At 44.9% G+C, this 27,369-nt stretch overlaps 1 protein-coding gene across 2 annotated transcripts in view; it reads right to left on the minus strand.

The window, feature by feature from the left end:
• Positions 1–27,369, minus strand: part of LOC139750385 (uncharacterized) — a 252,434-nt gene that overhangs the window by 22,143 nt on the left and 202,922 nt on the right. The window contains exons 4-11 of one of the 2 annotated variants that reach the window (XM_071665120.1): positions 21,789–21,943; positions 18,289–18,461; positions 15,928–16,072; positions 15,390–15,536; positions 10,826–10,951; positions 5,498–5,581; positions 4,633–4,712; positions 3,181–3,325 (exon numbers count right to left, since the gene is read on the minus strand). In XM_071665120.1, coding sequence (XP_071521221.1) covers positions 3,181–3,325; positions 4,633–4,712; positions 5,498–5,581; positions 10,826–10,951; positions 15,390–15,536; positions 15,928–16,072; positions 18,289–18,461; positions 21,789–21,943 — 1,055 coding nt within the window. Of the gene's footprint in view, positions 1–3,180; positions 3,326–4,632; positions 4,713–5,497; positions 5,582–10,825; positions 10,952–15,389; positions 15,537–15,927; positions 16,073–18,288; positions 18,498–21,788; positions 21,944–27,369 lie in introns of both variants that reach the window. The other variant, XM_071665119.1, reaches the window with a different exon arrangement.

Genomic DNA, 27,369 nt, shown 5'->3' on the forward strand with positions numbered 1-27,369 from the left:
TTTAACAAAGAACAAAACACCATCGCCTACTTGCCTACTTCGTCCTCCCTGTCACTGTTGAACAGAGTGTACCATGGAATTGCGTTTAGGAAATAATAATAATAATAATAATAATAATAATAATAATAATAATGATAATAACAACAATAATAATAATAATGATAATGATAATAATAATAATAATAATAATAATAATAATAATAATAATGATAATAATAATAATTATAATAATAACAATAATAATAATAATAATGATAATGATAGCAATAATAGTAATGTCTTGGATAGTATGGGAAATGAGAAAGTTGAGAAGTTGAGAGTAAATGTGAGTACAGCAAGATTATTAATTAAGTTGAGCAGATGAAAGAGACAGGTTAATTGGAGTTTGAGTTTCAATGGCGAGAATCTGGAGGCAGTGGGGAGTCTTAGTTACCTGGGAGAGTACAAGGCAACAAATGGAACCATGGAAGCAGAAATGAACCAGTAGGTCTAGGCACATTGGGTGTGTGAAGAAGTCATAGTCGATGAGGGCAAAAATGGGTATGTCTGATGGTGTAGCAGTCCCAATGGTGTTGTTTCGATGTGAGGAGAAGGCTCTGGATGAGACATGTAAGGATGAGGTTGAATGTGTTGGAAATCAAGTGCTTGAGGACAATATCTGGCGTGAGGAAGGTTCATCAAGAAATGATAGACAAAGAATGTGGTGAGAAAATCAGCGTATTGTTAGACATGAGGGTGTATTGAAATGGACATATGAAGAGGATGAATAAGAAGAGGTTAACCATGAGGACGTATGTGACACAAGCGGAGGGGATAAGGAGAAGGGGGAAACCAATCTGAAGATGAGAGGATGGAATGGAAAAGGTTTTGAGTTCTCAGGATCTGAACATGCAAGAGGGTGTAAAGCGAGCGCGGGATAGAGTGAATTAGGGCAATTATGGTGTAGAAGGGGTGACGTGCTGTCAATGGACTGAACTAGGGCCTATGAAGTGGTCAGGGGGAAACCACGGATAGCTGTGTTAGGCCAGGCTGTGGATAAGGAAATTGTGGTTTTGATGCATTATACGTGCCATCTAAAGAGCTAGTGTGAGAGAATGAGGCCATTACTTCGTCCGTTCCTGGCTCTTCCTCGCTAACTCTGGGATAGTGAAAAGTTATGGAAAAATCTATATATCAATATTGATGTTCGTGAATCTGCCTATTTTGGTAATTCTTGAAGAAGACAGAGGAGTATAATGAACAAGAGGATAAGGAAGAAAGGTTGCCGTGACAAGACAGCGTAGCGAAGTGCGTAGTGAGCCCAGGGATGTTGTGAGGATAAGGCTATGGCAAAGACTACAGTGAAGCCAAATGATGCAAGTTATGTTTAAAGCCGGCTGCAGACCGGATTTGAACCTCGCTCACTCAAGATGAGGATATTGTGAAGATTAGCGTATAGTGAAGGAAAGTAAAGGAAACTCTTGAACTTAGCTATGTAAAGATAAGGATGTCGTGGAGAAGGATAAAGTGAATACAAAATAATGTAATCTATGTTCAAGGATGACCGGCATTCAACCTAACTTTATGGAGACAAGAGTATTGTGAGGGTAGTGAGTGGTGACGATGAAGATGTGATGAAGACAAGGAAGATGTGAAGACAATAGCGTCGTAAAGTTGTACAGGAAAGATATGAGAGTAATGAAAATGAATGTGAGTAAACATAAGGATATAGCGATGGTAAGGGTATAGTGATGATGATACATTAGTGAAGATAAGGCTGTGGTGAAGATAACGGTTAATATGATTGTGGTTTGAGGATGTGAATTAATGTAGAAGAGGACGTAATCATGATGTAAGTTAATGTGGATGAGAGTAGTGAAGATGTAGTCTCTTGGAGAGGAGGGTATAGTGAAGATAGCGTTTTCAACTTCATCCCAGAATGATCCAAGTTAGGTTCAATCACAATCTCAGACTGCCCAAGTAGCTTAGTTAAGTAAAAATGGTAATAATGATGATGATGATAATACTACTAATAATAATGATGATGATAATACTAATATTCATTTTCTAATAATGATTAATTATAAGATTTGCCTCTTTGCATAGGACATGCACACAAAGGCTGAAAATATTACCAAAGACAATGTGGCTATAACAAGGAAAGTGAGAGTCAAACTGTGACTTCATTTCTCTTAGTCTGCAAGATTTTGACTAGACACCAATCTCTCTTAGCCTCCTGCCCCGTGGCTGGTACCCTACACTGTACCCTTTCTCTTACCTACATCAAAACAGTCCTAATACTTCCCCACCTATTCAGTTCCTTCCCTCCTGCCTCAGCCTACTTTCAACATCTCCATATCCCAGGATGTAATCATCCACTCGTTCCTTCAGCTAACTAACCCTTCCTATCACAGGATCCAATCCTTTTCCTAACCATCCTCACACCACCACAACCACTGATCTGCCTCCCTCCAGCCCGGATATTCCTCTTGGTTCAGTGTTCATTCGGCTGTCTGTCCAACCAACACCAGACGTGCACCATTCTCAGCCTAGCAATTCCACCTCGTCCACCTATTACCACCATTGTTTTCTCCCCCGCCATTTTCCTCGACTCCCAATCTAGGCTCACTTTTTGCCAGCCTCATCTTGTCCCTCCTCACGTCCTATCTTGAACTCACAGCTTATCTTTACCTCCAACTATCCCCACCTCCGCCAGTCCTCAACACTCCATCCCCGGCTTCTTACTCGCCCTTATCACTACGCGCACACTCCCGGCCGTATATCCCAGCCTCCCTACACTACCAGTGACCCCAGCATGTCCACACTTCCACCTGACCCTAGCTCCAGCCTCCTTAGTCTACCTTTCCCTATCGTCGTCTCACGTGCCCCTTAACTCCATCCTACCCTAACTCCCAGGCTGAGCTCACCACGACCAGCACCTTACCTCGCAGTCCGTCCCTCACCTCTACCTTGTAACCCAAGACGGCACCAGCTCTCAGCCAGCTGGACTCCGTACTGTTACCCCATGCTAGCCTAAGGACTCTACTCCTTCCCCAGATTCTTCCCAGAGACCTTTTACTCATAATTCTAGCCCTATTCCCCTTGTTTCTGACACTCATGAGTTCCAATTCGTAACTTGGATGAGGCCTAACTCTTCCTAACTTCAGTGGCAACACGCCCCATCTCCTCCCGGCGCCTCACCATGATGTTCTGGAGGCGCCATCTGTTGTCATCGGTGTAGTAGATGTGGGAGCGGTAGTAACCTCGGAAGTAAGGCTTCTGGTTCTTGGTTCCCTCCAGCACGAAGCGGTCATCGTACAGCGTCGAGTCGCAGATCCCCCGGAACCTGTACACACACACACACATACACACACACACACACATCATTACACATATCAGTATTGTTTAAGGGACAGAGATCAGAAAGGCAAATAGTTTAAAAGTGATTTACAGTTCGTAGGTGCAAAAGCTAACTTTATAATTACTTATCATATATAGGTAAGGTTATCAAGAACAGCTGATGTTATCATCAATGGCTGAGTTTATTATTAACAGATGAGATTATTATCAATAGCTGAGGTTATCAACAACTAAGGTTGATAATGAACAGATGATATCAAATTTTGAAGTTGCCATGGATTTATATACACAAGAGCTTGGATAAAAGCAAGCCCCAGTCATAGCATTCTCGGATGAACAGCGAAGCAGAAAGTAGAAGACAATAAAGACAAGAGGGACTGATTGGAAACGTACAATAAGGGAAAGAAGACAACATCAAGGCGGACGGTGAGGGTGAGATGTGATAAGAGGAGGATCCATAAGGCAAAGAAGGCTTTTGATTCAAAGATAGTTAAGGGCTATCTGATTCCTGTGAATAACACTCCATACCAGAGCGTTGTTAACGTCCCTATAGATATGGGACAGCTGTTCTGAGGGAAAAGAACAGCAACACAATAGCAAGCCCAGCTTTTTTGGGAGCAGGTTTGGGTGTGTTCATTGTATAAAGCCTCCAGGACAATGTTGCCACAAATTGGAAACGTAAGATAAGACTGAAAGTCAAAGAAAGATGAAAGGAGAAATTATAGTATATTTTTCATCAGTTAAACTTAATAAGGTTACTGCTTCCCTATATCATGGCCCTGCATAGGTGGTACATCCCACCCACTGCTGTGAACATGACCCCTGGCTGGTACATCCCACCCACTGCTGTGAACATGACCCCTGGCTGGTACATCCCACCCACTGCTGTGAACATGACCCCTGGTTGGTACATCCCACCCACTGCTGTGAACATGACCCCTGGCTGGTACATCCCACCCACTGCTGTGAACATGACCCCTGGCTGGTACATCCCACCCACTGCTGTGAACATGACCCTGGCTGGTACATCCCACCCACTGCTGTGAACATGACCCCTGGCTGGTACATCCCACCCACTGCTGTGAACATGACCCCTGGCTGGTACATCCCACCCACTGCTGTGAACATGACCCCTGGCTGGTACATCCCACCCACTGCTTTGAACATGACCCCTGGCTGGTACATCCCACCCACTGCTGTGAACATGACCCTTGGCTGGTACATCCCACCCACTGAGGCTAACATGAGTCAATTACTGACCTCAGTTCGTGTAGATGAGTATCTCTGACTCACCTGAGGAAGACGGGCATCGGGACACGACACAACGTACACACCTTGAAGCTCTTCCTGCACGACTGGTCCACCCACCGTCCCTGCCAGTACAACCAACCACGGTGTCACAACCTCTCCAACACAGAAGCTCTCTCCACCATTACTCCTTTCCAGCATAGACCCTCCCCAACGTAACACTTCTCCAACACAGAAGCTCTCTCCATCATTACTCCTTTCCAGCACAGACCCTCCCCAACGTAACACTTCTCCAACACAGAAGCTCTCTCCATCATTACTCCTTTCCAGCATAGACCCTCTCCAACGTAATACTTCTCCAACACAGAAGCTCTCTCCACCATTACTCCTTTCCAGCATAGACCCTCCCCAACGTAACACTTCTCCAACACAAACGCTTTCGCCACCATAACTCCTCTCCAGCATAGACCCTCCCCAACGTAACACTTCTCCAACACAAACGCTGTCTCTACCATAACTCCTTTCCAGCATAGACCCTTCCCAACATAACACCTCTCCAACACAGAACCTCTCCACCACAACTCTTCTCCAGCACAGAACCTACCCACCACAACACTTCTCCGGCACAGAAGCTCTCCATCACTGGTCGTGGGGTTGTGGCAGTAACTGAGGCACACTGGTCGTGGTGTTGTGGCCACCTCAAATACAACCTCAAATACAACTGCCATGTTAGATTCACCTCAAATTTGGGTCTCACCTCTCATCCTGGGTCATTCATCCTCTAACACTTCATCATACAGTCCTCCGTTGATAGGCAAACAGAGAGACAGACAGAGCACTAAACACCTTGTATAGATATACCATAATACACTCGCATATTATAGCAATACGTGGACCAGTCTTCACTAACCTGAAAGGTCTCGCCCTTGATCACGGCGCAGTTTTCAATCCTCTGTCCATTGGGCTGACCCTGAGCCCAGTTGAGGTACTGCACCTGTGGAGGGTCACAGAAGTATGAACTAGGGTTACACACATTCGCTTGGAAAACTCCCTTTTCGACACATCTGAGCATGACAGCTGCTAGAGTGAAATACACGAACATGACATTGGCTTGGGAGGTGCACACTCTCCTAACCTAACCTCCCTGTGTGACACGATGGTGACACTGGCCACATTGACAACAGTGTAACACCGGCGTCTGTAACACTAGCATGACACCTACTAGTGCAACAGTTGCCTGTGTAACATACTTATGTGACAACTGTATGTTTGGTATTAGCGTGACATCTATCTGTGTCACAGTAACGTGTCATCTGCCTGGGTGTGGCAAACACTATGATGACACATGCCTGTGTGACACTGGCGTGGCATCTGTCTTTGTGACACCAGCATGACAATTACCTATATGACACCGGCACGACATCTGCCTGGGTGACACAAACTAGCACAACATCTGCCTTTGTCAAATACACAAATACGACACCTTTCTTTGTGAAACAATCAAGTATGACACCTGCGGGAAATGACGAATATATATATATATATATATATATATATATATATATATATATATATATATATATATATATATATATATATATATTTTTTTTTTTTTTTTTTTTGCTTTGTCGCTGTCTCCCGCGTTTGGTGCTTTGACAAGAAAATAGTGAAATTGGAAAAAATGTAGCTCAGACATTTGAAGCTTATTGATACAGTGGTTAAATTGATGTGAACTACTATTGACGTTTGTGTAAATAAATTAAACATTTCCTTTTTCCATAGCTAGAGGTTGAACCATTATGTGACATTCATTTTTTCATTTCATTTCAAGCTAGAAGTTTCAGTTTTCTAAATTGTTTCTTACATTTTTCATATGTATATATATGTATGTGTGTGTGTGTGTGTATATGTGCGTGTGTGTGTGTATGTGTGTGTATGTGTATATATATATGTATATTATCCCTGGGGATAGGGGTGAAAGAATACTTCCCACGCATTCCTCGCGTGTCGTAGAAAGCGACTAGATGGGACGGGAGCGGGGGGCCAGAAATCCTCCCCTCCTTGTATTTTTTTAACTTTCTAAAAATGGGAAACAGAAGATATATATATATATATATATATATATATATATATATATATATATATATATATATATATATATATATATATATATATAGTCGCATATTATAGCAATACGTGGACCAATCTTCACTAACCTATATATTATAACCTATCATATATATACATATACATATATATATATATATATATATATATATATATATATATATATATATATATATATATATATATCCCTATGAGTCCACGGGGAAAATGAAAGACGAAAAGTTCCCAAGTGCACTTTCGTGTAATAATCACATCATCAGGGGAGACACAAGAGAGAAATATACAAGTCAGTTGATATATATCGAAGAGACGTAGCTAGGACGCCATTTGGTAAACATATATATATATATATATATATATATATATATATATATATATATATATATATATATATATTATATATATATATCATACTTGATCGCTGTTTCCCGCATAAGCGCATAAAAGTCCATACATGCACATATACACACACATACATACACATATCAACATATACACATATACATATACATGCACATACACAGACATATACGTATAAACATATGTACATATTCATACTTGCTTGTCTTCAATCCATTCCTGGCGCTACAAAGCCCCACAGGAAACAGCATCGCTCATCCCTGCGTCATCAAAGAAGCGCCAGGAAAACAGACATAAAAGGCCACATTCGTTCACACACAGTCTCGAGCTGTCATGTGTAATGCACAGAAACCACAGCTCCCTTTCCACATCCAGGCCCCACAGAACTTTCCATAGTTTACCCCAACATTTCACATGCCCTGGTTCAGGCCACTGACAGCACGTCGACCCCGGTATACCACATCGTTTCAATTCACTCTATTTCTTGCACGCCTTTCACCCTCCTGTATGTTCAGGCCCCGATCACTTAAAATCTTTTTCACCCTATCCCTCCACCTCCAATTTGGTCTCCCGCTTCTCCTTGTTCCCTCCACCTCTGACACATGTATCCTCTTTGTCAACCTTTTCTCATATATTCTCTCCGTATGTCCAAACTATTTTAACACACCCTCTTCTACTCTCTCAACCATACTCTATTTATTACCACATATCTCTCTTACCTTTTTATTACTTACCCGATAAAACCATCTCACACTACACATTGTCCTTAAACACTTAATTTCCAACACATCAATCCGCCTTCGTACAACCCTATCTATAGCCCACGCCTAGCAACTATATTGATGGAACTACTATTCCTTCAAACTTACCCATTTTAGCTTTTTGAGATAACGTTCTCGACTTCCGAACATTCTTCAACGCTCCCAGAATCTTCGCCCCCTCTCCCACCCTATGACTCACTTCCGCTTCCACGGTTCCATTCGCTGCCAAGTCCACTCCCAGATATCTAAAACACTTCACTTCCTTCAACCTTTCGCCATTCAAGCTTACCTCCCAATTTACTTGTCCCTCAACTCTACTGAACCTAATAACCTTGCTCTTACTCGCATTTACTCTCAACTTTCTCCTTTCCCACTCAGTCACCAACTTCTGCAGTTTCTCACTTGAATCAGCCATCACTGCTTTTATCATCAGCCCTCTCATCCCCAGCAGACTGCATACTCATCCCTCTCTGCAAAACTCTTGCATCTACCTCCCTAACCACCCCATCATAAATAAATTAAACGACCATGGAGGCATCACATACCCCTGCCGCAGACCGACCTTCACTGGGAACCGGTCACTTTCCTCTCTTCCTACTCGTACAGATGCCTTACACCCTTGATAAAAACTTGTCACTGCTTCTAACAGCTTACCTCCCACACCATATAATCTTAAGACCTTCTACAAAGCATCTCTGTCAACCCGATCATATAACTTCTCCAGATCCATAAATGATACATACAAATCCATCTGTTTTTCTAAATAGTTCTTACACACATTCTTCAAAGCAAAAATCTGATCCACACATCCTCTACCACTTCTGAATCCAGACTGTTCCTCCCCTATCTGATGCTCTGTACATGCCTTCACCCTCTCCATCAATACCCTCCCATATAATTTCCGAGGAATACTCAACAAACGTATGCCTCTGTAGTTTGAACACTCGCCTTCATCCCCTTTGCCTTTGTATAATGGCACTATACATGCATTCCTCCAATCCTCAGGCACTTCACCATGATCCATACATACACCGAATATCCTCAACAACCAGTCAAGAACACAGTCACCCTCTTAATAAATTCCACTACAGTTCTATCCAAACCCGCTGCTTTGCCGGCTTTCATCTTCTACAAGGCTTTCGCCACCTATTCTCTCTTAACGAGACCATTCTCTCTGACCTTTCGCGTTGCACAACACCCCGACCAAAACACCCTACATCTACCACGGTCATCAAACACATTTAGCAAACCTTCAAAATACTCACTCCATCTCCACACTTCACCACTACTTGTTATCACTTCCCTCCTTGTCCCCTTTACCGATGTTCCTATTTGTTCTCTTGTCTTTCGCACGTTATTTACCTCCTTCCAAAACATCTTTTCAATCTCTCTAAAGTCTAATGACACTCTCTCACCCCAACTCTCATTTGCCCTCTTTTTCAACCCTTGCACCTTTTCTCCTGCGTCCACTCGGTAAAACTTACCATATGAAACTATGTAACGTATGTATTGAAACATCTGCAATGAATTGTAACATACTGTGTAGCATTAATCTACTGGACCCTTTGTGACCTCTGTGATCCATTTGCGTTACAGCTCACTGAATAATTGGGTGAACAATAAATTTGCTGGTGTTACCAACACAAATCAATCAAATCAATGGTGTGAATTCTGACATATACACTAGTGGTAGGAATACACACAACAGTGTGAGTGCAGTCACATACACCAGTGGTTAGGATACATACACCCGTGTGAGTCCTGACATATACACCAGTGGTAGGGATAATACAAGTTGGTTGTCACCAGTGGTAGGGATAATACAAGTTGGTTGTCACCAGTGGTAGGGATAATACAAGTTGGTTGTCACCAGTGGTAGGGATAATACAAGTTGGTTGTCACCAGTGGTAGGGATATTACAGGTTGGTTGTCACCAGTGGTAGGGATGATACGAGGTGGCTTTCACCAGTGATAGGGATGATACAAGTTAGCTGTCACCAGTGGTAGGGATAATACAAGTTCGTTGTCACCAGTGGTAGGGATGATACAAGTTGGTTGTCACCAGTGGTAGGGATAATACAAGTTGGTTGTCATCAGTGGTAGGGATGATACAAGTTGGTTGTCACCAGTGGTAGGGATGGTACGAGTTGGCTGTCACCAGTGATAGGGATGATACAAGTTGGCTGTCACCAGTGGTAGGGATGGTACAAGTTGGTTGTCACCAGTGGTAGGGATGATACGAGTTGGCTGTCACCAGTGGTAGGGATGGTACGAGTTGGCTGTCACCAGTGGTAGGGATGATACAAGTTGGCTTTCACCAGTGGTAGGGATGATACATGTTGGCTGTCACCAGTGGTAGTAATGGCACAAGTTAGGTGTCATTAGCACATCAAGCGAATAGGTAAAAACTGTAATAAGACTTTTGACCACTGTGACACATCTGCTTCATCCTTTGATCACGACAGTACGACCCTTGAACGCGACGGTACGACCTTGGCGCACGACGTTACAACCCTGGAACACGACGGTACGATCCCTGAATATGGAGACATGGCCTTTGGCTTGACATTAGATCACAGGTCACGTCATCAAATACCCAAGGATCGTAACGTCGCGTTCAAAAGTAGAGCCATTGCGCTGATGAGGATACGAGCCGTGACATGTCAGCCAGTACGACCCACGACCCCACACTATTCTCAGGGGACCTGAGACCCTAGATCTTCCCTTACGATGTTTCATATCCGTCCTCAGACCTGGTTACCCCGTTAACACCTTTACCCTCCGCTTGAGTCAGTCACTCTGCACGCACACGCGAGTGCACACACGGGATAAACACATTTGTGTATATATCTTAAAAGGGGATAGTCACAGGTAAGGAGGCGTCAGTCATAGGTCTGTAAGCGTCAGTCACAGGTCAGGAAGTGTCAGTCACATGTCAGGGGGCGTCAGTCACAGGTCAGGAAGCATCAGTCACAAAAGAAGACACTCACTGGCTCCTGGTTGTTGAAGTAGCGCCAACTTCCCTCCGTGTCCTCGTCTGTGATGCCCAGCCACATGAGAGCTCCACCTCCCTGGGTGCACACGTGGCTACTGCGCTGGGCCAGGGAGTACACCACCTGCAATGCCTGCGTGTCAACACCTACACCCTGTATACCTCCTGCCACCATCGCCACTCATCACAGCCATGGCAGTGTGAACCAAAAGTTGATATCATGAGACATAACTTTATGTATAAAAGAATGGTAGTTTTAATTTAGAGGTATGTGCAATATGTTGTTTATATATATATATATATATATATATATATATATATATATATATATATATATATATATATATATATATTTTCTTTTTTTTATACTTTGTCGCTGTCTCCCGCGTCTGCGAGGTAGCGCAAGGAAACAGACGAAAGAAATGGCCCAACCCCCCCCCATATACATGTATATACATACGTCCACACACGCAAATATACATACCTACACAGCTTTCCATGGTTTACCCCAGACGCTTCACATGCCTTGATTCAATCCACTGACAGCACGTCAACCCCGGTATACCACATCGCTCCAATTCACTCTATTCCTTGCCATCCTTTCACCCTCCTGCATGTTCAGGCCCCGATCACACAAAATCTTTTTCACTCCATCTTTCCACCTCCAATTTGGTCTCCCTCTTCTCCTTGCTCCCTCCACCTCCGACACATATATCCTCTTGGTCAATCTTTCCTCACTCATCCTCTCCATGTGCCCAAACCACTTCAAAACACCCTCTTCTGCTCTCTCAACCACGCTCTTTTTATTTCCACACATCTCTCTTACCCTTACGTTACTCACTCGATCAAACCACCTCACACCACACATTGTCCTCAAACATCTCATTTCCAGCACATCCATCCTCCTGCGCACACCTCTATCCATAGCCCACGCCTCGCAACCATACAACATTGTTGGAACCACTATTCCTTCAAACATACCCATTTTTGCTTTCCGAGATAATGTTCTCGACTTCCACACATTCTTCAAGGCCCCCAGAATTTTCGCCCCCTCCCCCACCCTATGATCCACTTCCGCTTCCATGGTTCCATCCGCTGCCAGATCCACTCCCAGATATCTAAAACACTTCACTTCCTCCAGTTTTTCTCCATTCAAACTCACCTCCCAACTGACTTGACCCTCAACCCTACTGTACCTAATAACCTTGCTCTTATTCACATTTACTCTTAACTTTCTTCTTCCACACACTTTACCAAACTCAGTCACCAGCTTCTGCAGTTTCTCACATGAATCAGCCACCAGCGCTGTATCATCAGCGAACAACAACTAACTCACTTCCCAAGCTCTCTCATCCCCAACAAACTTCATACTTGCCCCTCTTTCCAAAACTCTTGCATTTACCTCCCTAACAACCCCATCCATAAACAAATTAAACAACCATGGAGACATCACACACCCCTGCCGCAAACCTACATTCACTGAGAACCAATCACTTTCCTCTCTTCCTACACGTACACATGCCTTACATCCTCGATAAAAACTTTTCACTGCTTCTAACAACTTTCCTCCCACACCATATATTCTTAATACCTTCCACAGAGCATCTCTATCAACTCTATCATATGCCTTCTCCAGATCCATAAATGCTACATACAAATCCATTTGCTTTTCTAAGTATTTCTCACATACATTCTTCAAAGCAAACACCTGATCCACACATCCTCTACCACTTCTGAAACCACACTGCTCTTCCCCAATCTGATGCTCTGTACATGCCTTCACCCTCTCAATCAATACCCTCCCATATAATTTACCAGGAATACTCAACAAACTTATACCTCTGTAATTTGAGCACTCACTCTTATCCCCTTTGCCTTTGTACAATGGCACTATGCACGCATTCCGCCAATCCTCAGGCACCTCACCATGAGTCATACATACATTAAATAACCTTACCAACCAGTCAACAATACAGTCGCCCCCTTTTTTAATAAATTCCACTGCAATACCATCCAAACCTGCTGCCTTGCCGGCTTTCATCTTCCGCAAAGCTTTCAGTACCTCTTCTCTGTTTACCAAATCATTTTCCCTAACCCTCTCACTTTGCACACCACCTCGACCAAAACACCCTATATCTGCCACTCTATCATCAAACACATTCAACAAACCTTCAAAATACTCACTCCATCTCCTTCTTACATCACCACTACTTGTTATCACCTCCCCATTTGCGCCCTTCACTGAAGTTCCCATTTGCTCCTTTGTCTTACGCACTTTATTTACCTCCTTCCAGAACATCTTTCTATTCTCCCTAAAATTTAATGATACTCTCTCACCCCAACTCTCATTTGTCCTTTTTTTCACCTCTTGCACCTTTCTCTTGACCTCCTGTCTCTTTCTTTTATACATCTCCCACTCAATTGCATTTTTTCCCTGCAAAAATCGTCCAAATGCCTCTTTCTTCTCTTTCACTAATACTCTTACTTCTTCATCCCACCACTCACTACCCTTTCTAATCAACCCACCTCCCACTCTTCTCATGCCACAAGCATCTTTTGCGCAATCCATCACTGATTCCCTAAATACATCCCATTCCTCCCCCACTCCCCTTGCTTCCATTGTTCTCACCTTTTTCCATTCTGTACTCAGTCTCTCCTGGTACTTCCTCACACAGGTCTCCTTCTCAAGCTCACTTACTCTCACCACCCTCTTCACCCCAACATTCACTCTTCTTTTCTGAAAACCCATACAAATCTTCACCTTAGCCTCCACAAGATAATGATCAGACATCCCTCCCGTTGCACCTCTCAGCACATTAACATCCAAAAGTCTCTCTTTCGCACGCCTGTCAATTAACACGTAATCCAATAACGCTCTCTGGCCATCTCTCCTACTTACATACGTGTACTTATGTATATCTCGCTTTTTAAACCAGGTATTCCCAATCATCAGTCCTTTTTCAGCACATAAATCTACAAGCTCTTCACCATTTCCATTTACAACACTGAACACCCCATGTATACCAATTATTCCCTCAACTGCCACATTACTCACCTTTGCATTCAAATCACCCATCACTATAACCCGGTCTCGTGCATCAAAACCACTAACACACTCATTCAGCTGCTCCCAAAACACTTGCCTCTCTTGATCTTTCTTCTCATGCCCAGGTGCATATGCACCAATAATCACCCACCTCTCTCCATCAACTTTCAGTTTTACCCATATTAATCGAGAATTTACTTTCTTACACTCTATCACATACTCCCACAACTCCTGTTTCAGGAGTATTGCTACTCCTTCCCTTGCTCTTGTCCTCTCACTAACCCCTGACTTTACTCCCCAGACATTCCCAAACCACTCTTCCCCTTTACCCTTGAGCTTCGTTTCACTCAGAGCCAAAACATCCAGGTTCCTTTCCTCAAACATACTACCTATCTCTCCTTTTTTCACATCTTGGTTACATCCACACACATTTAGGCACCCCACTCTGAGCCTTCGAGGAGGATGAGCACTCCCCGCGTGACTCCTTCTTCTGTTTCCCATTTTAGAAAGTTAATACAAGGAGGGGAGGATTTCTGGCCCCCCGCTCCCGTCCCCTCTAGTCGCTTTCTACAACACGCGAGGAATACGTGGGAAGTATTCTGTCACCCCTATCCCCAGGGATATATATATATATATATATATATATATATATATATATATATATATATATATATATATATTTTTTTTTTTTTTGTCGCTGTCTCCCGCGTTTGCGAGGTAGCGCAAGGAAACAGACGAAAGAAATGGCCCAACCCACTCCCATACACATGTATATACATACGTCCACACACGCAAATATACATACCTACACAGCTTTCCATGGTTTACCCCAGACGCTTCACATGCCTTGATTCAATCCACTGACAGCACGTCAACCCCGGTATACCATATCGATCCAATTCACTCTATTCCTTGCCCTCCTTTCACCCTCCTGCATGTTCAGGCCCCGATCACACAAAATCTTTTTTCACTCCATCTTTCCACCTCCAATTTGGTCTCCCACTTCTCCTCGTTCCCTCCACCTCCGACACATATATCCTCTTGGTCAATCTTTCCTCACTCATTCTCTCCATGTGCCCCAACCATTTCAAAACACCCTCTTCTGCTCTCTCCACCACGCTCTTTTTATTTCCACACATCTCTCTTACCCTTACGTTACTTGCTCGATCAAACCACCTCACACCACACATTGTCCTCAAACATCTCGTTTCCAGCACATCCATCCTCCTGCGCACAACTCTATCCATAGCCCACGCCTCGCAACCATACAACATTATTGGAACCACTATTCCTTCAAACATACCCATTTTTGCTTTCCGAGATAATGTTCTCGACTTCCACACATACTTCATATATATATATATATATATATATATATATATATATATATATATATATATATATGTCGTATAGCCGTGTGTGAGTTACTGAATTATCGTCTCATACATATGTTGTTTCATGAGTTTAAAACAGTGACTTCTACTTCACCAGTTGGTCTAGTCCTACGCCACATCACCTCCTGCTCGGCGGCGTCCATGGGTGTGGCCAGCTCCCCTCCGAAGGCCTTGCAGAGCCGCGCCGCACTGGAGAACTGCAACTTGTCTTGGAACATGAAGTATGGCTGTGGGAAGATGTCGCACGTCTCGTTCACCGGCTCCTCCCTCTGGCGGTCGAGACCGAGCGTTGGTTAGTGACTACGACTAGCGGCCTCCACCACTGGCGGGGTGACCTCAAACTCATGCTTGCAAACTTTGCCTGACTCTATGAATAATATACAGAGGATTTAGAGCAGGATATAGACCTCCTGGTACCTCCGACGATCACGCCTCTATGGTAGACTCGAACTGAAGCTTGCAACACGGCTCTATGAAATCTTAACATGGTTTTGACAAGATGATAACCCGAATCAGACTCTATTTCTGAATTCTGAGGTTAAGTCTAACGTTGTAAGAGGCTATTGGATGTACGTACATTCTACACCCACACAAGAACGTCCCCTGAGGATCCTCCTGTGTATATATACACTCATCACACGATCAACATGCCCTTCGTACCTGCGATGAGTCGTCCCCGATTTCGAAGACTGCAGTGTTCCAGTCCAGCACGTCGCCGTGGCCTCGCGTCCGGCAGCTGGTGATGTTCATCATCTCCTGGTCACTCAGCTGCCGGGACCACACGTTCACATCCGTCACAGCGCCGCTGAGGGGCGGCAGTGGTCATATTGGAAGAGATGGACTGGTCATATTGGAAGAGATAGACTGGTCATATTGGAAGAGATGGACTGGTCATATTGGAAGAGATGGACTGGTCATATTGGAAGAGATAGACTGGTCATATTGGAGCAGATGGACTGGTCATATTGGAGCAGATAGACTGGTCATACTGGAACATATGGACTGGTCATATTGGAACATATGGACTGGTCATACTGGAGCAGATAGACTGTTCATACTGGAACATATGGACTGGTCATATTGGAACATATGGACTGGTCATACTGGAACAGATGGACTGGTCATACTGGAACAGATGGACTGGTCATACTGGAACAGATAGACTGGTCATATTGGAACAGGTGGACTGCTCATACTGGAACAGATGGACTGTTCATACTGGAACAGATGAACTGGTCATACTGGAACAGATGAACTGGTCATACTGGAACAGATAGACTGGTCATACTGGAACAGATGAACTGGTCATACTGGAACAGATAGACTGTTCATACTGGAACAGATGAACTGGTCATACTGGAACAGATGAACTGGTCATATTGGAACAGATGGACTGTTCATACTGGAACAGACAGACTGGTCATACTGGAACAGATGGACTGGTCATACTGGAACAGATGGACTGGTCGTACTGGAACAGATAGACTGGTCATATTGGAACAGGTGGACTGTTCATACTGGAACAGGTGGACTGGTCATACTGGAACAGATGAACTGGTCATACTGGAACAGATAGACTGGTCATACTGGAACAGATGAACTGGTCATACTGGAACAGATAGACTGTTCATACTGGAACAGATGAACTGGTCATACTGGAACAGATGAACTGGTCATATTGGAACAGATGGACTGTTCATACTGGAACAGACAGACTGGTCATACTGGAACAGATGGACTGGTCATACTGGAACAGACAGACTGGTCATACTGGAACAGATGGACTGGTCATACTGGAACAGACAGACTGGTCATACTGGAACAGGTGGACTGGTCATACTGGAACAGATAGACTGGTCATATTGGAACAGACTGGTCATACTGGAACAGATAAACTGGTCATATTGGAACAGATAGACTTTTTATACTGGAACAGATAGACTGGTCATATTGGAACTGACAGACTGGTCATACTGGAACAGATAGACTGGTCATACTGGAATATATGGACTGGTCATATTGGAACATATGGACTGGTTATTTTGGAACAGATAGACTGGTCATATTGGAACATATGGACTGGTCATACTGGAACAGGTGGACTGTTCATACTGGAACAGGTGGACTGGTCATACTGGAACAGATAGACTGGTCATACTGGAACAGGTGGACTGTTCATACTGGAACAGGTGGACTGGTCATACTGGAACAGATAAACTGGTCATACTGGAACATATGGACTGGTCATACTGGAACAGATGAACTGGTCATACTGGAACAGATGGACTGGTCATACTGGAACAGATGGACTGGTCATATTGGAATAAAGGGAAATATGCTTGAGAGTTATCAGAACATATGGTTATGATCGTCTACGGGAAGATATCACAGGACTTTGTTACCTGTTATTAGTAATGTCACTTTGTCACTTGTTACTGGTCATGTCACCAACTGGTAACGTCACTTTGGCAGCTGTTATTGGTCATGTCACCATCTGGTAACGTCACCTGGAGATGTGTCACCAGTAACCGTGGCTTTGTTAGCCGTACCAGATTTGTAACTAAGGACCTAAAATGTTGTTACTATGACCTGAAGAACTGTAAGTAGCGTCCGGGAGGGCGTCTCCAGTACCTAAAGAACTGTGTCATCATCACCAGTACCTGAAGGACTGTGCCATCATCACCAGTACCTGAAGGACTGTGTCATCATCACCAGTACCTGAAGGACTGTGCCATCATCACCTGTACCTGAAGGACTGTGTCAACATCACCAGTACCTGAAGGACTGTGTCATCATCACCAGTACCTGAAGGACTGTCATCATCACCAGTACCTGAAGGACTGTGTCATCATCACCAGTACCTGAAGGACTGTGTCAACATCACCAGTACCTGAAGGACTGTGTCATCATCACCAGTACCTGAAGGACTGTGTCATCATCACCAGTACCTGAAGGACTGTGCCATCATCACCAGTACCCGGGACTGTACCACCTACATCTTCAGGAGTGTAGCTGTAGTACCTGAAGGACTGGGTGGCATCGTAGGCATCAGCAGGGGCGTCCTGGTCTTGACCTAGGACGATGGTTCCGCCAGGCTCCATCAAGACGGTGGAGGTGCTCGAGGCAACACTGTCGAAAATGGCCTCCTCCGGCCTCACATCATCCTCGTCCTCGTCCCTGTGACTCTCGCCGTTCTGCACGGTAAGGCAGCGTGTACAGACATACTGCTCCTTGATGGAAAGATGCGTTCTGAGAACTTCTAAGTTCGAGGACAATAGAATAACTAGATATCAGAGGTCATAGGTTAATTCCATCAGGTATTAAGTCAGTATTGGCGAACTTTGAAAAGAGAATCTATACTGATGATTGATTCAATTGGGATACGAAAAGAAATTACTGGCACGGAACAAAATGGAGCAATATACCAGATCTATAAAGAAAAGAAAAACTTTTAATTGCTTCATGATGCAAGAATAAATAATGAGTACTTACCTTTCATTTTGCATATTCACATCGTCTCTGTTACACCGACACTTGATGATAAGGAGTCCTTAAATCCATCACCTTTCAAATAATTATCAAAATTATTTACAAGACCCAGAACTACTGTTATACAGGCATGGTAACATACATGGCAGCATCTTGGTACAGCACTCACCCTGTGCCCGCAGCCGTAAGGCTTACCCCTCAAGTGCCAACTTTGGAGATTATCTCACCATTCTGAGTGTCTTGACGTCTGAATGATCCACCTGTGGCTTCCGAGGACTCGCTAGACACCCTTTGAATGTCCCAGTCTTCGGACTTCCTTTCAGTATCAATCATAGGAGCAGCTTCACCAGGGGGGTAAGGCTTGTAGCCATAAAGCAATATGCAGTGTCTTGCAGGTAGTATGTAGTCTGTGGTCGGCCCTTGAACCCAGCTTGGATAATTGCATCAGGTCAATTTGGCCATCTTCTTTACACCTCATATTTACTACACCTTTAACTTTACCATAATTTCACTTTCACTACATCCTCATCATCACTACCCCTTCATGTTCATCCCATATATTCACCACAAACTCATTTCCATTTTCTCTAAAACCTCATCTTCACTGCACCATCATCACAGCATCTTCACAGCACACTCGTCCTGGTTCAAGGCCGGCATTGAACCCAGCTTGAATCACTGCGTCCACTGTGCCCTCCTTTACTATATATCCACAGGCTGACCTTGATCCAAGTTTGGGCCAGTCTGTGTTCATTTGTACTCTCCCTCACTACATCCTCATCTCCTCAATAAGCTTAGGTTTACTTAACCAGGTTCATTCTGTGTCGCCTATACTATTCTTCATAAAAACTTAATCTTTCCCAATCATATAATTCTAAGATATATTTCTCAGTACACTCGTCTTCAATATACCATTATCTTCACTGCGTGTCGTGATCGTCATCACTACACTCTATCTTTATTGCTAAGACCATCATCACTACACCCTATCTTTATTGCTAAGACCATCATCACTACACCTTATCTTTATTGCTAAGACCATCATCACTACACCCTATCTTAATTGCTAAGACCATCATCACTACACCCTCAATACCATTGACGTTTGACCTAACCATTACAGGCGACGTCAGAGGTTAACTTTATTCACAGACAGACAGACAAATAGACACATAGAAGCGTAACACGAATACTGACATGTAGATATAGATACAGGGATCGATAGATATAGATAAGCGAGAAGTCCGCAGGATATCATATGCGCCACTGTCTTCCTGATATCTCCAGAACCTTTGTCGTTGAGAAACAGATCTGATAACTAGAAATAAGTCGACGCCCCGCTTCCTGACCTGGGCGATATATGGCCTGCCTCTGATGATTCATCCTGCTGCCAGCCCTACCCTGGTCGATACCTGGGCTCTCCCTCTTCGGGATTCACACCGCTCCCAGCCTTGGGCGATACCTTGGCTCTCCCTGAGGGGTACACCCCGCTACCTACCTTAGGCGACGATACCTTGGTTCCCTCTGAGGGATTCGCCACGTTGCCTGCCCTGGGCGATCCCTGGGCTCCCTTCTAGGGATCCACCTGCCTGCCCTAGGTGATAAATGGGCTCCCACTGGCGGGTTCTAGTTATGTTCAGTTCATAACGGTATTTACGGGTCCAATTATCTTCTTAATAATGCTCCACGCTTTTCGTCAGCTCTTACACTGCTTATCAGCTTCGATCTCCCCCTGCATCGCGGGGTATAAGTAATGGTACTTCCACAGTGGCGCCCACCTCTGGGCGTGAGAGACGACGGTTCCCTTATGGCGTAAAGGCGGGGTGACATGGCTTATAGGGGTCTTGCTATCTCATGGAAGCACATGGGAGAGGCACGTGATGAAAGACCCGCTGGTGGTGTAAGACGTGGTCCTCTGCTGGATGACCAGCTGGAGATTTCTACTTTAAAGAGATGGAGGCAGGAGGGTTAAGCAGAAGGGTCCTCTCACCTGCTGAGTCCCTGGCATCTGTTTCCTACTGAAGACAGCTGTGTTCACTGAGGTGCTATCTCGCTAGCAGGCTTTGAATACAGTTACTGAACACAGTGTTCAGTACATTTCATCACATTTTACCTAAGGCTTCTTCAGGAACAAATGTGAAAACACTTAAAGAGACAATGGTATCTGTAGGAAATTTTGGTGTGAGTCGCTGTTCCACCTTATAAGTAATGTGGTTAGGTTATGGAAGGAAAATAACAGATTATTTCCTCAGTTCTCTCAGGTCTTGTGTTCCAAGCAAAACCTGCAACACATAGGGATTTGAGGAGAAGCAGCGAACTGGTATATGATACATGCTAAAGACGAGGCCTTACTTCAAGTACTTACCTCAGACAGACAGTGGAACTTTCCACTCGCCTGCTTCTACATCTCACCTGCCATTACTGCTAACCTGCTATTACCACTCGCCTGCCATTACTATTCTGCCACTACCACTAACCTACCACTACCACGTTCCTGCCACTGTCACTCTTTTAGCACTACTATTCATCTGCTACTACCACTCATTTGCCACAACTCATCACCTGCCACTGCTAATCACCTGCCATTACCTCTCATCTGCTACTACTATTCACCTGCCACTGCAACTCACCTGCCATTAACTCTCACCTGCCCCTCTACTCACTAGTCAATACTACTCACCTGCCACTATTACTAAACAGCCACTACTATGTACCCGCCATTGATATCTACCTGCCACTACCACAGACCTGCCATTGCTACTTACCTGCCACTACCATTTCACCTACCACTAATACTCACCTGGTACTAATACTTATCTGCCACTCACCTGCCACTGCTACGTACCTGCCACTGCTACTTACTTGCCGCTACAACTTACCTCCCACTATCATTTCCCTGCCACTACTACTTGCTCACTACTTCCTCTCACCTGCTAGCAACACTCACCTGCCACTACTACTTACCCGCCACTTCCTCTCGCATGCTAGTACCACTCACCTACCACTACCACTCACCTGCCACTACCACTCACCTGCCACTTCTCGCCGTTGAAGAAGACTTCGGGTTGGGTGCCGGTGGAGAGAGCGATGCAGAATGCAGCCCAGGTCATGAGGGGCGTCACGATATCGGTGTTGAGCCGCTGTCCCTGGCTGGCCACCAGGACTTGCATGCCCCGTCTGTTGTGGTCTGACGGAGGAGACATCATCAGCCTCTGCTCCTGTCCTATCCTAGCCTACATGACGGAGGAGACATCATCAGCCTCTGCTCCTGTCCTATCCTGTCCTACATGATGGAGGAGACATCATCAGCCTCTGCTCCTGTCCTACCCTGTCCTACATGATGGAGGAGACATCATCAGCCTCTGCTCCTGTCCTATCCTGACCTACATGACGGAGGAGACATCATCAGCCTCTGCTCCTGTCCTACCCTGTCCTACATGATGGAGGAGACATCATCAGCCTCTGCTCCTGTCCTATCCTGACCTACATGACGGAGGAGACATCATCAGCCTCTGCTCCTGTCCTATCCTGGCTTACATGACGGAGGAGACATCATCAGCCTCTGCTCCTGTCCTATCCTGGCCTACATGACGGAGGAGACATCATCAGCCTCTGCTCCTGTCCTATCCTGTCCTACATGATGGAGGAGACATCATCAGCCTCTGCTCCTGTCCTATCCTGGCCTACATGACGGAGGAGACATCATCAGCCTCTGCTCCCGTCCTATCCTGGCCTACATACAGGTTGAGCTTGCCTCTCCCTCATACCTCCCTGGCATCGTCACACTGCAGTAGGTCGGGAGCCCCTGCGTGTGTCGGATACGTAGATCTGTGAGAAGTGCACCGTCGTCTTCCACATTTCTTTCAACACTAGTGGGTCGAGATCCACAAGTGGGACACTTGTATGACCTTCTAATCAACACAGGATATGAAATGTTCATATCAATGCAACGAGAAGGATATCACAAATCGCATCTGGCAATACAGTGCTACAACCCGATTGCTCTTGGTTATGTTCGAGGTTGCGATTTGAGTATAAATCGACCGGTTTCTCTCATGCTTAGAATCGAGGTATGGTTAATAGTTATCATCCGACGAGGTTGTGGCAACTAATGGATGGATTATGAGCACGATGAGAATCATGAAGAGAGCATTACATTAGCACAGCATCAGCTATGGTAATATACTGCTCCTGGAGGATATGGTGAAACCACTGCTTCTGAAGGACATGGTGAAGCCACTGCTTCTGAAGGATATGGTGCCACCACAGTTCCTGGAGGACATGGTGCCACCACTGCTTCTGGAGGATATGGTGAAACCACTGCTTCTGAAGGACATGTTGCCACCACTGCTCCTGGAGGATATGGTGAAACCAATGCTTCTGAAGGACATGGTGCCACCGCTGCTCCTGGAGGATATGGTGAAACCAATGCTTCTGAAGGACATGGTGCCACCACTGCTTCTGGAGGATATGGTGAAACCACTGCTTCTGAAGGACATGTTGCCACCACTGCTTCTGGAGGATATGGTGCCACCACTGCTTCTGGAGGATATGGTGAAACCACTGCTTCTGAAGGACATGGTGCCACCACTGCTTCTGGAGGATATGGTGCCACCACAGTTCCTGGAGGCTATGGTGCCACCACTGCTCCTGGAGGACATGGTGCCACTACTGTTCCCAAAGGACATGGTGCCACCACAGCTTCTGAAGGACATGTTGCCACCACTGCTTCTGGAGGATATGGTGAAACCACTGCTTCTGAAGGACATGTTGCCACCACTGCTTCTGGAGGCTATGGTGCCACCACAGCTCCTGGAGGATATGGTGCCACCACAGTTCCTGGAGGATATGGTGCCACCACTGCTCCTGGAGGACATGGTGCCACTACTGTTCCCAAAGGACATGGTGCCACCACTGCTTCTGAAGGACATGGTGCCACCAATTCTCCTGGAGGACATTGTGGCACCACTGCTCCTGGAAGACTGGTGCCACCAATTCTCCTGGAGGACATTGTGGCACCATTGCTCCTGGAAGACTGGTGCCACCAATTCTCCTGGAGGACATTGTGGCACCATTGCTCCTGGAAGACTGGTGCCACCACTGCATCCTTGGGTCGGGAAGAAGCATATGATAGGGTTGACAGAGATGCCTTGTGGAAGGTCTGAAGAATGAATTTACGGCATGGAAGGTAAATAGCTAAAAGCAGTGAAAAGTTTATATCAAGTATGCAAGGCGTGCGTACGAGTAGGAAGAGAGGAGAGTGAATTGTTCCAAGGGCAGGTTGGTCTGCGGCAGGGGTGTGTGATGTCTCCATGGTTGTTTAATTTGTTTATGGATGAGGCTGTGAGGGAGGTAAATGCGAGAGTCTTGTAGAGAGGGGCGAGTATACAGTCTGTATGGGATGAAAGGGGTCTGGGAAGTGTGTCAGTTGTCGTTTACTGATGATGTAGCACTAGCGGCTGATTCGAGTGAGAAACTGCAGAAGTTGGTGACCGAGTTCGGTTGAGTGTGTGAAAGGACAAAAATAGGAATAAATGTGAATAAAAGCAATGTTATTTGGTTCAGCAGGACTGAGGGACAAGTTAGTTGTGGTGTGAGTTTGAATGGAGAAAAATAGGAGGAAGTGAAGTGTTTTAGATATCTGTGAGTGGACATGGCAGCAAATGGAACCATGGAAACGGAAGTGAGTCACAGGGTGGGGGAGAGGGCGAAGGTTCTGGCAGCGAGGAAGAATGTGTGGAAGGTGAGAACTTTATCTCGTAGAGTAAAAATGGTATGTTTGAAGGAATAGTGGTTCCAACAATGTTATATGGTTGTGAGGCGTGGGCTCTGGATAGGGTTGTGTGGAGGAAGGTGGATGTGTTAGAAATGAAATGTTTGAGGGCAATATGTGGTGTTTGGTGGTTTGATCGAGTATGTAATGAAAAAGTAAGAGAGAAGTGTGGTAATAAGAAGGTGTGACTGAAAGAGCTGAAGAGGGTGTGCTGAAATGGTTTGGACATATATGTGTCAGAAGTGAAGGGAACAAGGAGAACGGTGTACCAAGTTGGAGATAGAAGGATGGAGTGAAAAAGATGTTGACCAATTGGGGCCTGAACATGCAGGAGGGTGAAAGGCACGCACGTCACAGAGTAAATTGGAACGATGCGTTATACTGGGGTCGACCTGCTTACAATGGACTGAACTAGGGCATGTGAAACGTCCTGGGTAAACTATGGAAAGGTCTGTGGGGACCTGGATTGGATAGGGTATGATTTTGTTGCATTAAACATGACATCTAGAGAATGGATGTGAACATATGCGGCCTTTCTTCTTATGCCCCTGGCGCTACCTCGCTTACGCTTGAAACGGCGGCCAAATATAATTGTATACATTTGATGACTACAATTGTCCGTGATGATAGTTATGAAGGTGAAATCGTACTTCAGTAGCAATCTACATAATTTTATCTAACATTTAATTTTTCTATACATGTGGCACGACATGTTTCATGGAGACAATCCACTTCATCAGGTGCCAGTACTTAAGAGAGTCATTCAAATCACATCACATTGGAGTCCCGCCCTCCAGCACCAATCAGTACAGACCAACCACTGTCTACTTTGTCTGGCAGTAACTGCTGTAAGGGAGAGTGATTAGGGGGGAGGGGGTGTGTCACGTAGCTGGGTGTGTCTTGAACAACTATTCTTATGTTTTCGTGTTTTGTCAATTTTCTCATAATGATTTGGTTAATGCTAGGATGGGGACGAATGGAGTTCTTAGTATTAGCAATTAAGACATATTTAATGACGTTGCGTGTGGCTAACCAGCAGAGGGGTATAGAATAATGGGATTTTCAAGATCTATGGGATGATCATTTTCATGACAGTGTTTAGCGATCGCATTTTTGTGGTCATCCCTGCGTACTGCATGACGGTGCCAATAACATCAAACGGCGAGTGAAAAGTCACATCTGACGCGACTGTATCACTTGGAGTGTAGTCTCGTCCAAGAACTTCTCCCAGAGGGTGTAGCAGCGCACCCTGGCTTGCCAAGGCTGAAGAAACCTCTGGGGAGACGTCATGGAAAACACCAGGACTCTCTCTCTCTCTCTCTCTCTCTCTCTCTCTCTCTCTCTCTCTCTCTCTCTCTCTCTCTTTCAGAAAGTGAAAAAAATCATTGGAATGGGTTGATTCTTTCCATGTTATTCATTTGGCAGAAGAAATGCGATGGTGTTACCGGACTCCGCTTGCTTGTGATTATCCTGCAGAGTGATAAGTCTCCCTTCGGTGAGGTCTTATAAAAAAAAATCGTAGCAAAATCTTACCAAAGAACATCTCACTCGAAAATAACCCATTCTTTCCCTACAAATTGTTTGTTCGCTGTTTCCTGCAGAGTTTTGGTAGCGCCCTCTTCATTTGCTCACACACCACAGCCCCGCTGTCCACAACCAAGTTCATAACAGACTTTTCCGTTGTTTTTTTTCATTTCCGTTTTATATCCCCTGGTTGAACCCACTGACTACAACAGCACCCCCTTCCCCCTCGTACCACATCGCTCTAAAGTCGCTCTTTCCCACGCACGCCCCACACTCTCCTGCATGGTCAGATGTCGAGCACTCGAAGCGTCATTCACTCCACTCTTCTGCCTATTCCTTGGTCTACTCCTTGTCCTTGCTCTCGCCACTTCCCACAACTGTACCCTCTCAGTCAGCCTCTCCTCACTTATCCTTTATAAAATATCTAAACCAATTTAGCACATACTCTTCAATTAATTCAAATGATCATACTGTTCTTACTACTCCACCCCTCGATCAACCCTCCTCACACCGCATATTGTCCTCAATCATTTTAGCTCATACTCTTTAGTTGATTCCCATTAATATACTGTTCTTACCACCCTACCTCTCGATCAAGCCTCCTCACACCACACATTGTCCTCAAATATTTCATTTCCAGCACATTTATCCTCAAGCGTACGTTTTGATCCAGGGTCCACGTCAGGACTACCATAACGTCAAACATATCCATCTTTATCCTCACCCCTTCACCCACCCTATAGCTTACGTCAGCTCCCATAGTTCAATCCGCTGTTATACTTACTTTCAGTTATCTAAAACACTCCACTTTCTCCAGGTACTCTCCATTCAAATCCACGCTCCAACAAACTTGTCTTTCTCCACAGCTGAATTCAATAAACTCACTCTTATTCACAATAACTCCCAGCATTTCCCTTTCACAAAGTCTCCCAAACTCAGAAACCAGCTTCTACAGTTTCTCACACGAGTCGATCACCAGAGCCGTGCCATCAGCAAACAGCAATGAACTCTCCCTCAACACACTGCAGACCTGCCGTCTCATTGTCCCTCCTTTTCTACACTTGCACCTTCCCCATGATCTCCCGCTGCTTCCAGTTGCGTATCTTCCATCTTCCTCGTCAGTAGCTCCCATACACCTCTCTTTTCTCTTTCACTAACACATTATCATCGTCATTCCACCACCCAGTATCTTTTCTCACACGCCCACGACGCTCGTTCCGCATGCTTCACACTCCTATGGCACATGTAAGCACTGCTTGTTACATGTAAGTACTGCTTGTCACATGTAAGCACTGCTTGTCACATGTAAGCACTGC

Source organism: Panulirus ornatus, chromosome 9, assembly GCF_036320965.1.
Source record: "Panulirus ornatus isolate Po-2019 chromosome 9, ASM3632096v1, whole genome shotgun sequence".
NCBI classification, from domain to species: Eukaryota; Metazoa; Arthropoda; class Malacostraca; order Decapoda; family Palinuridae; genus Panulirus; species Panulirus ornatus.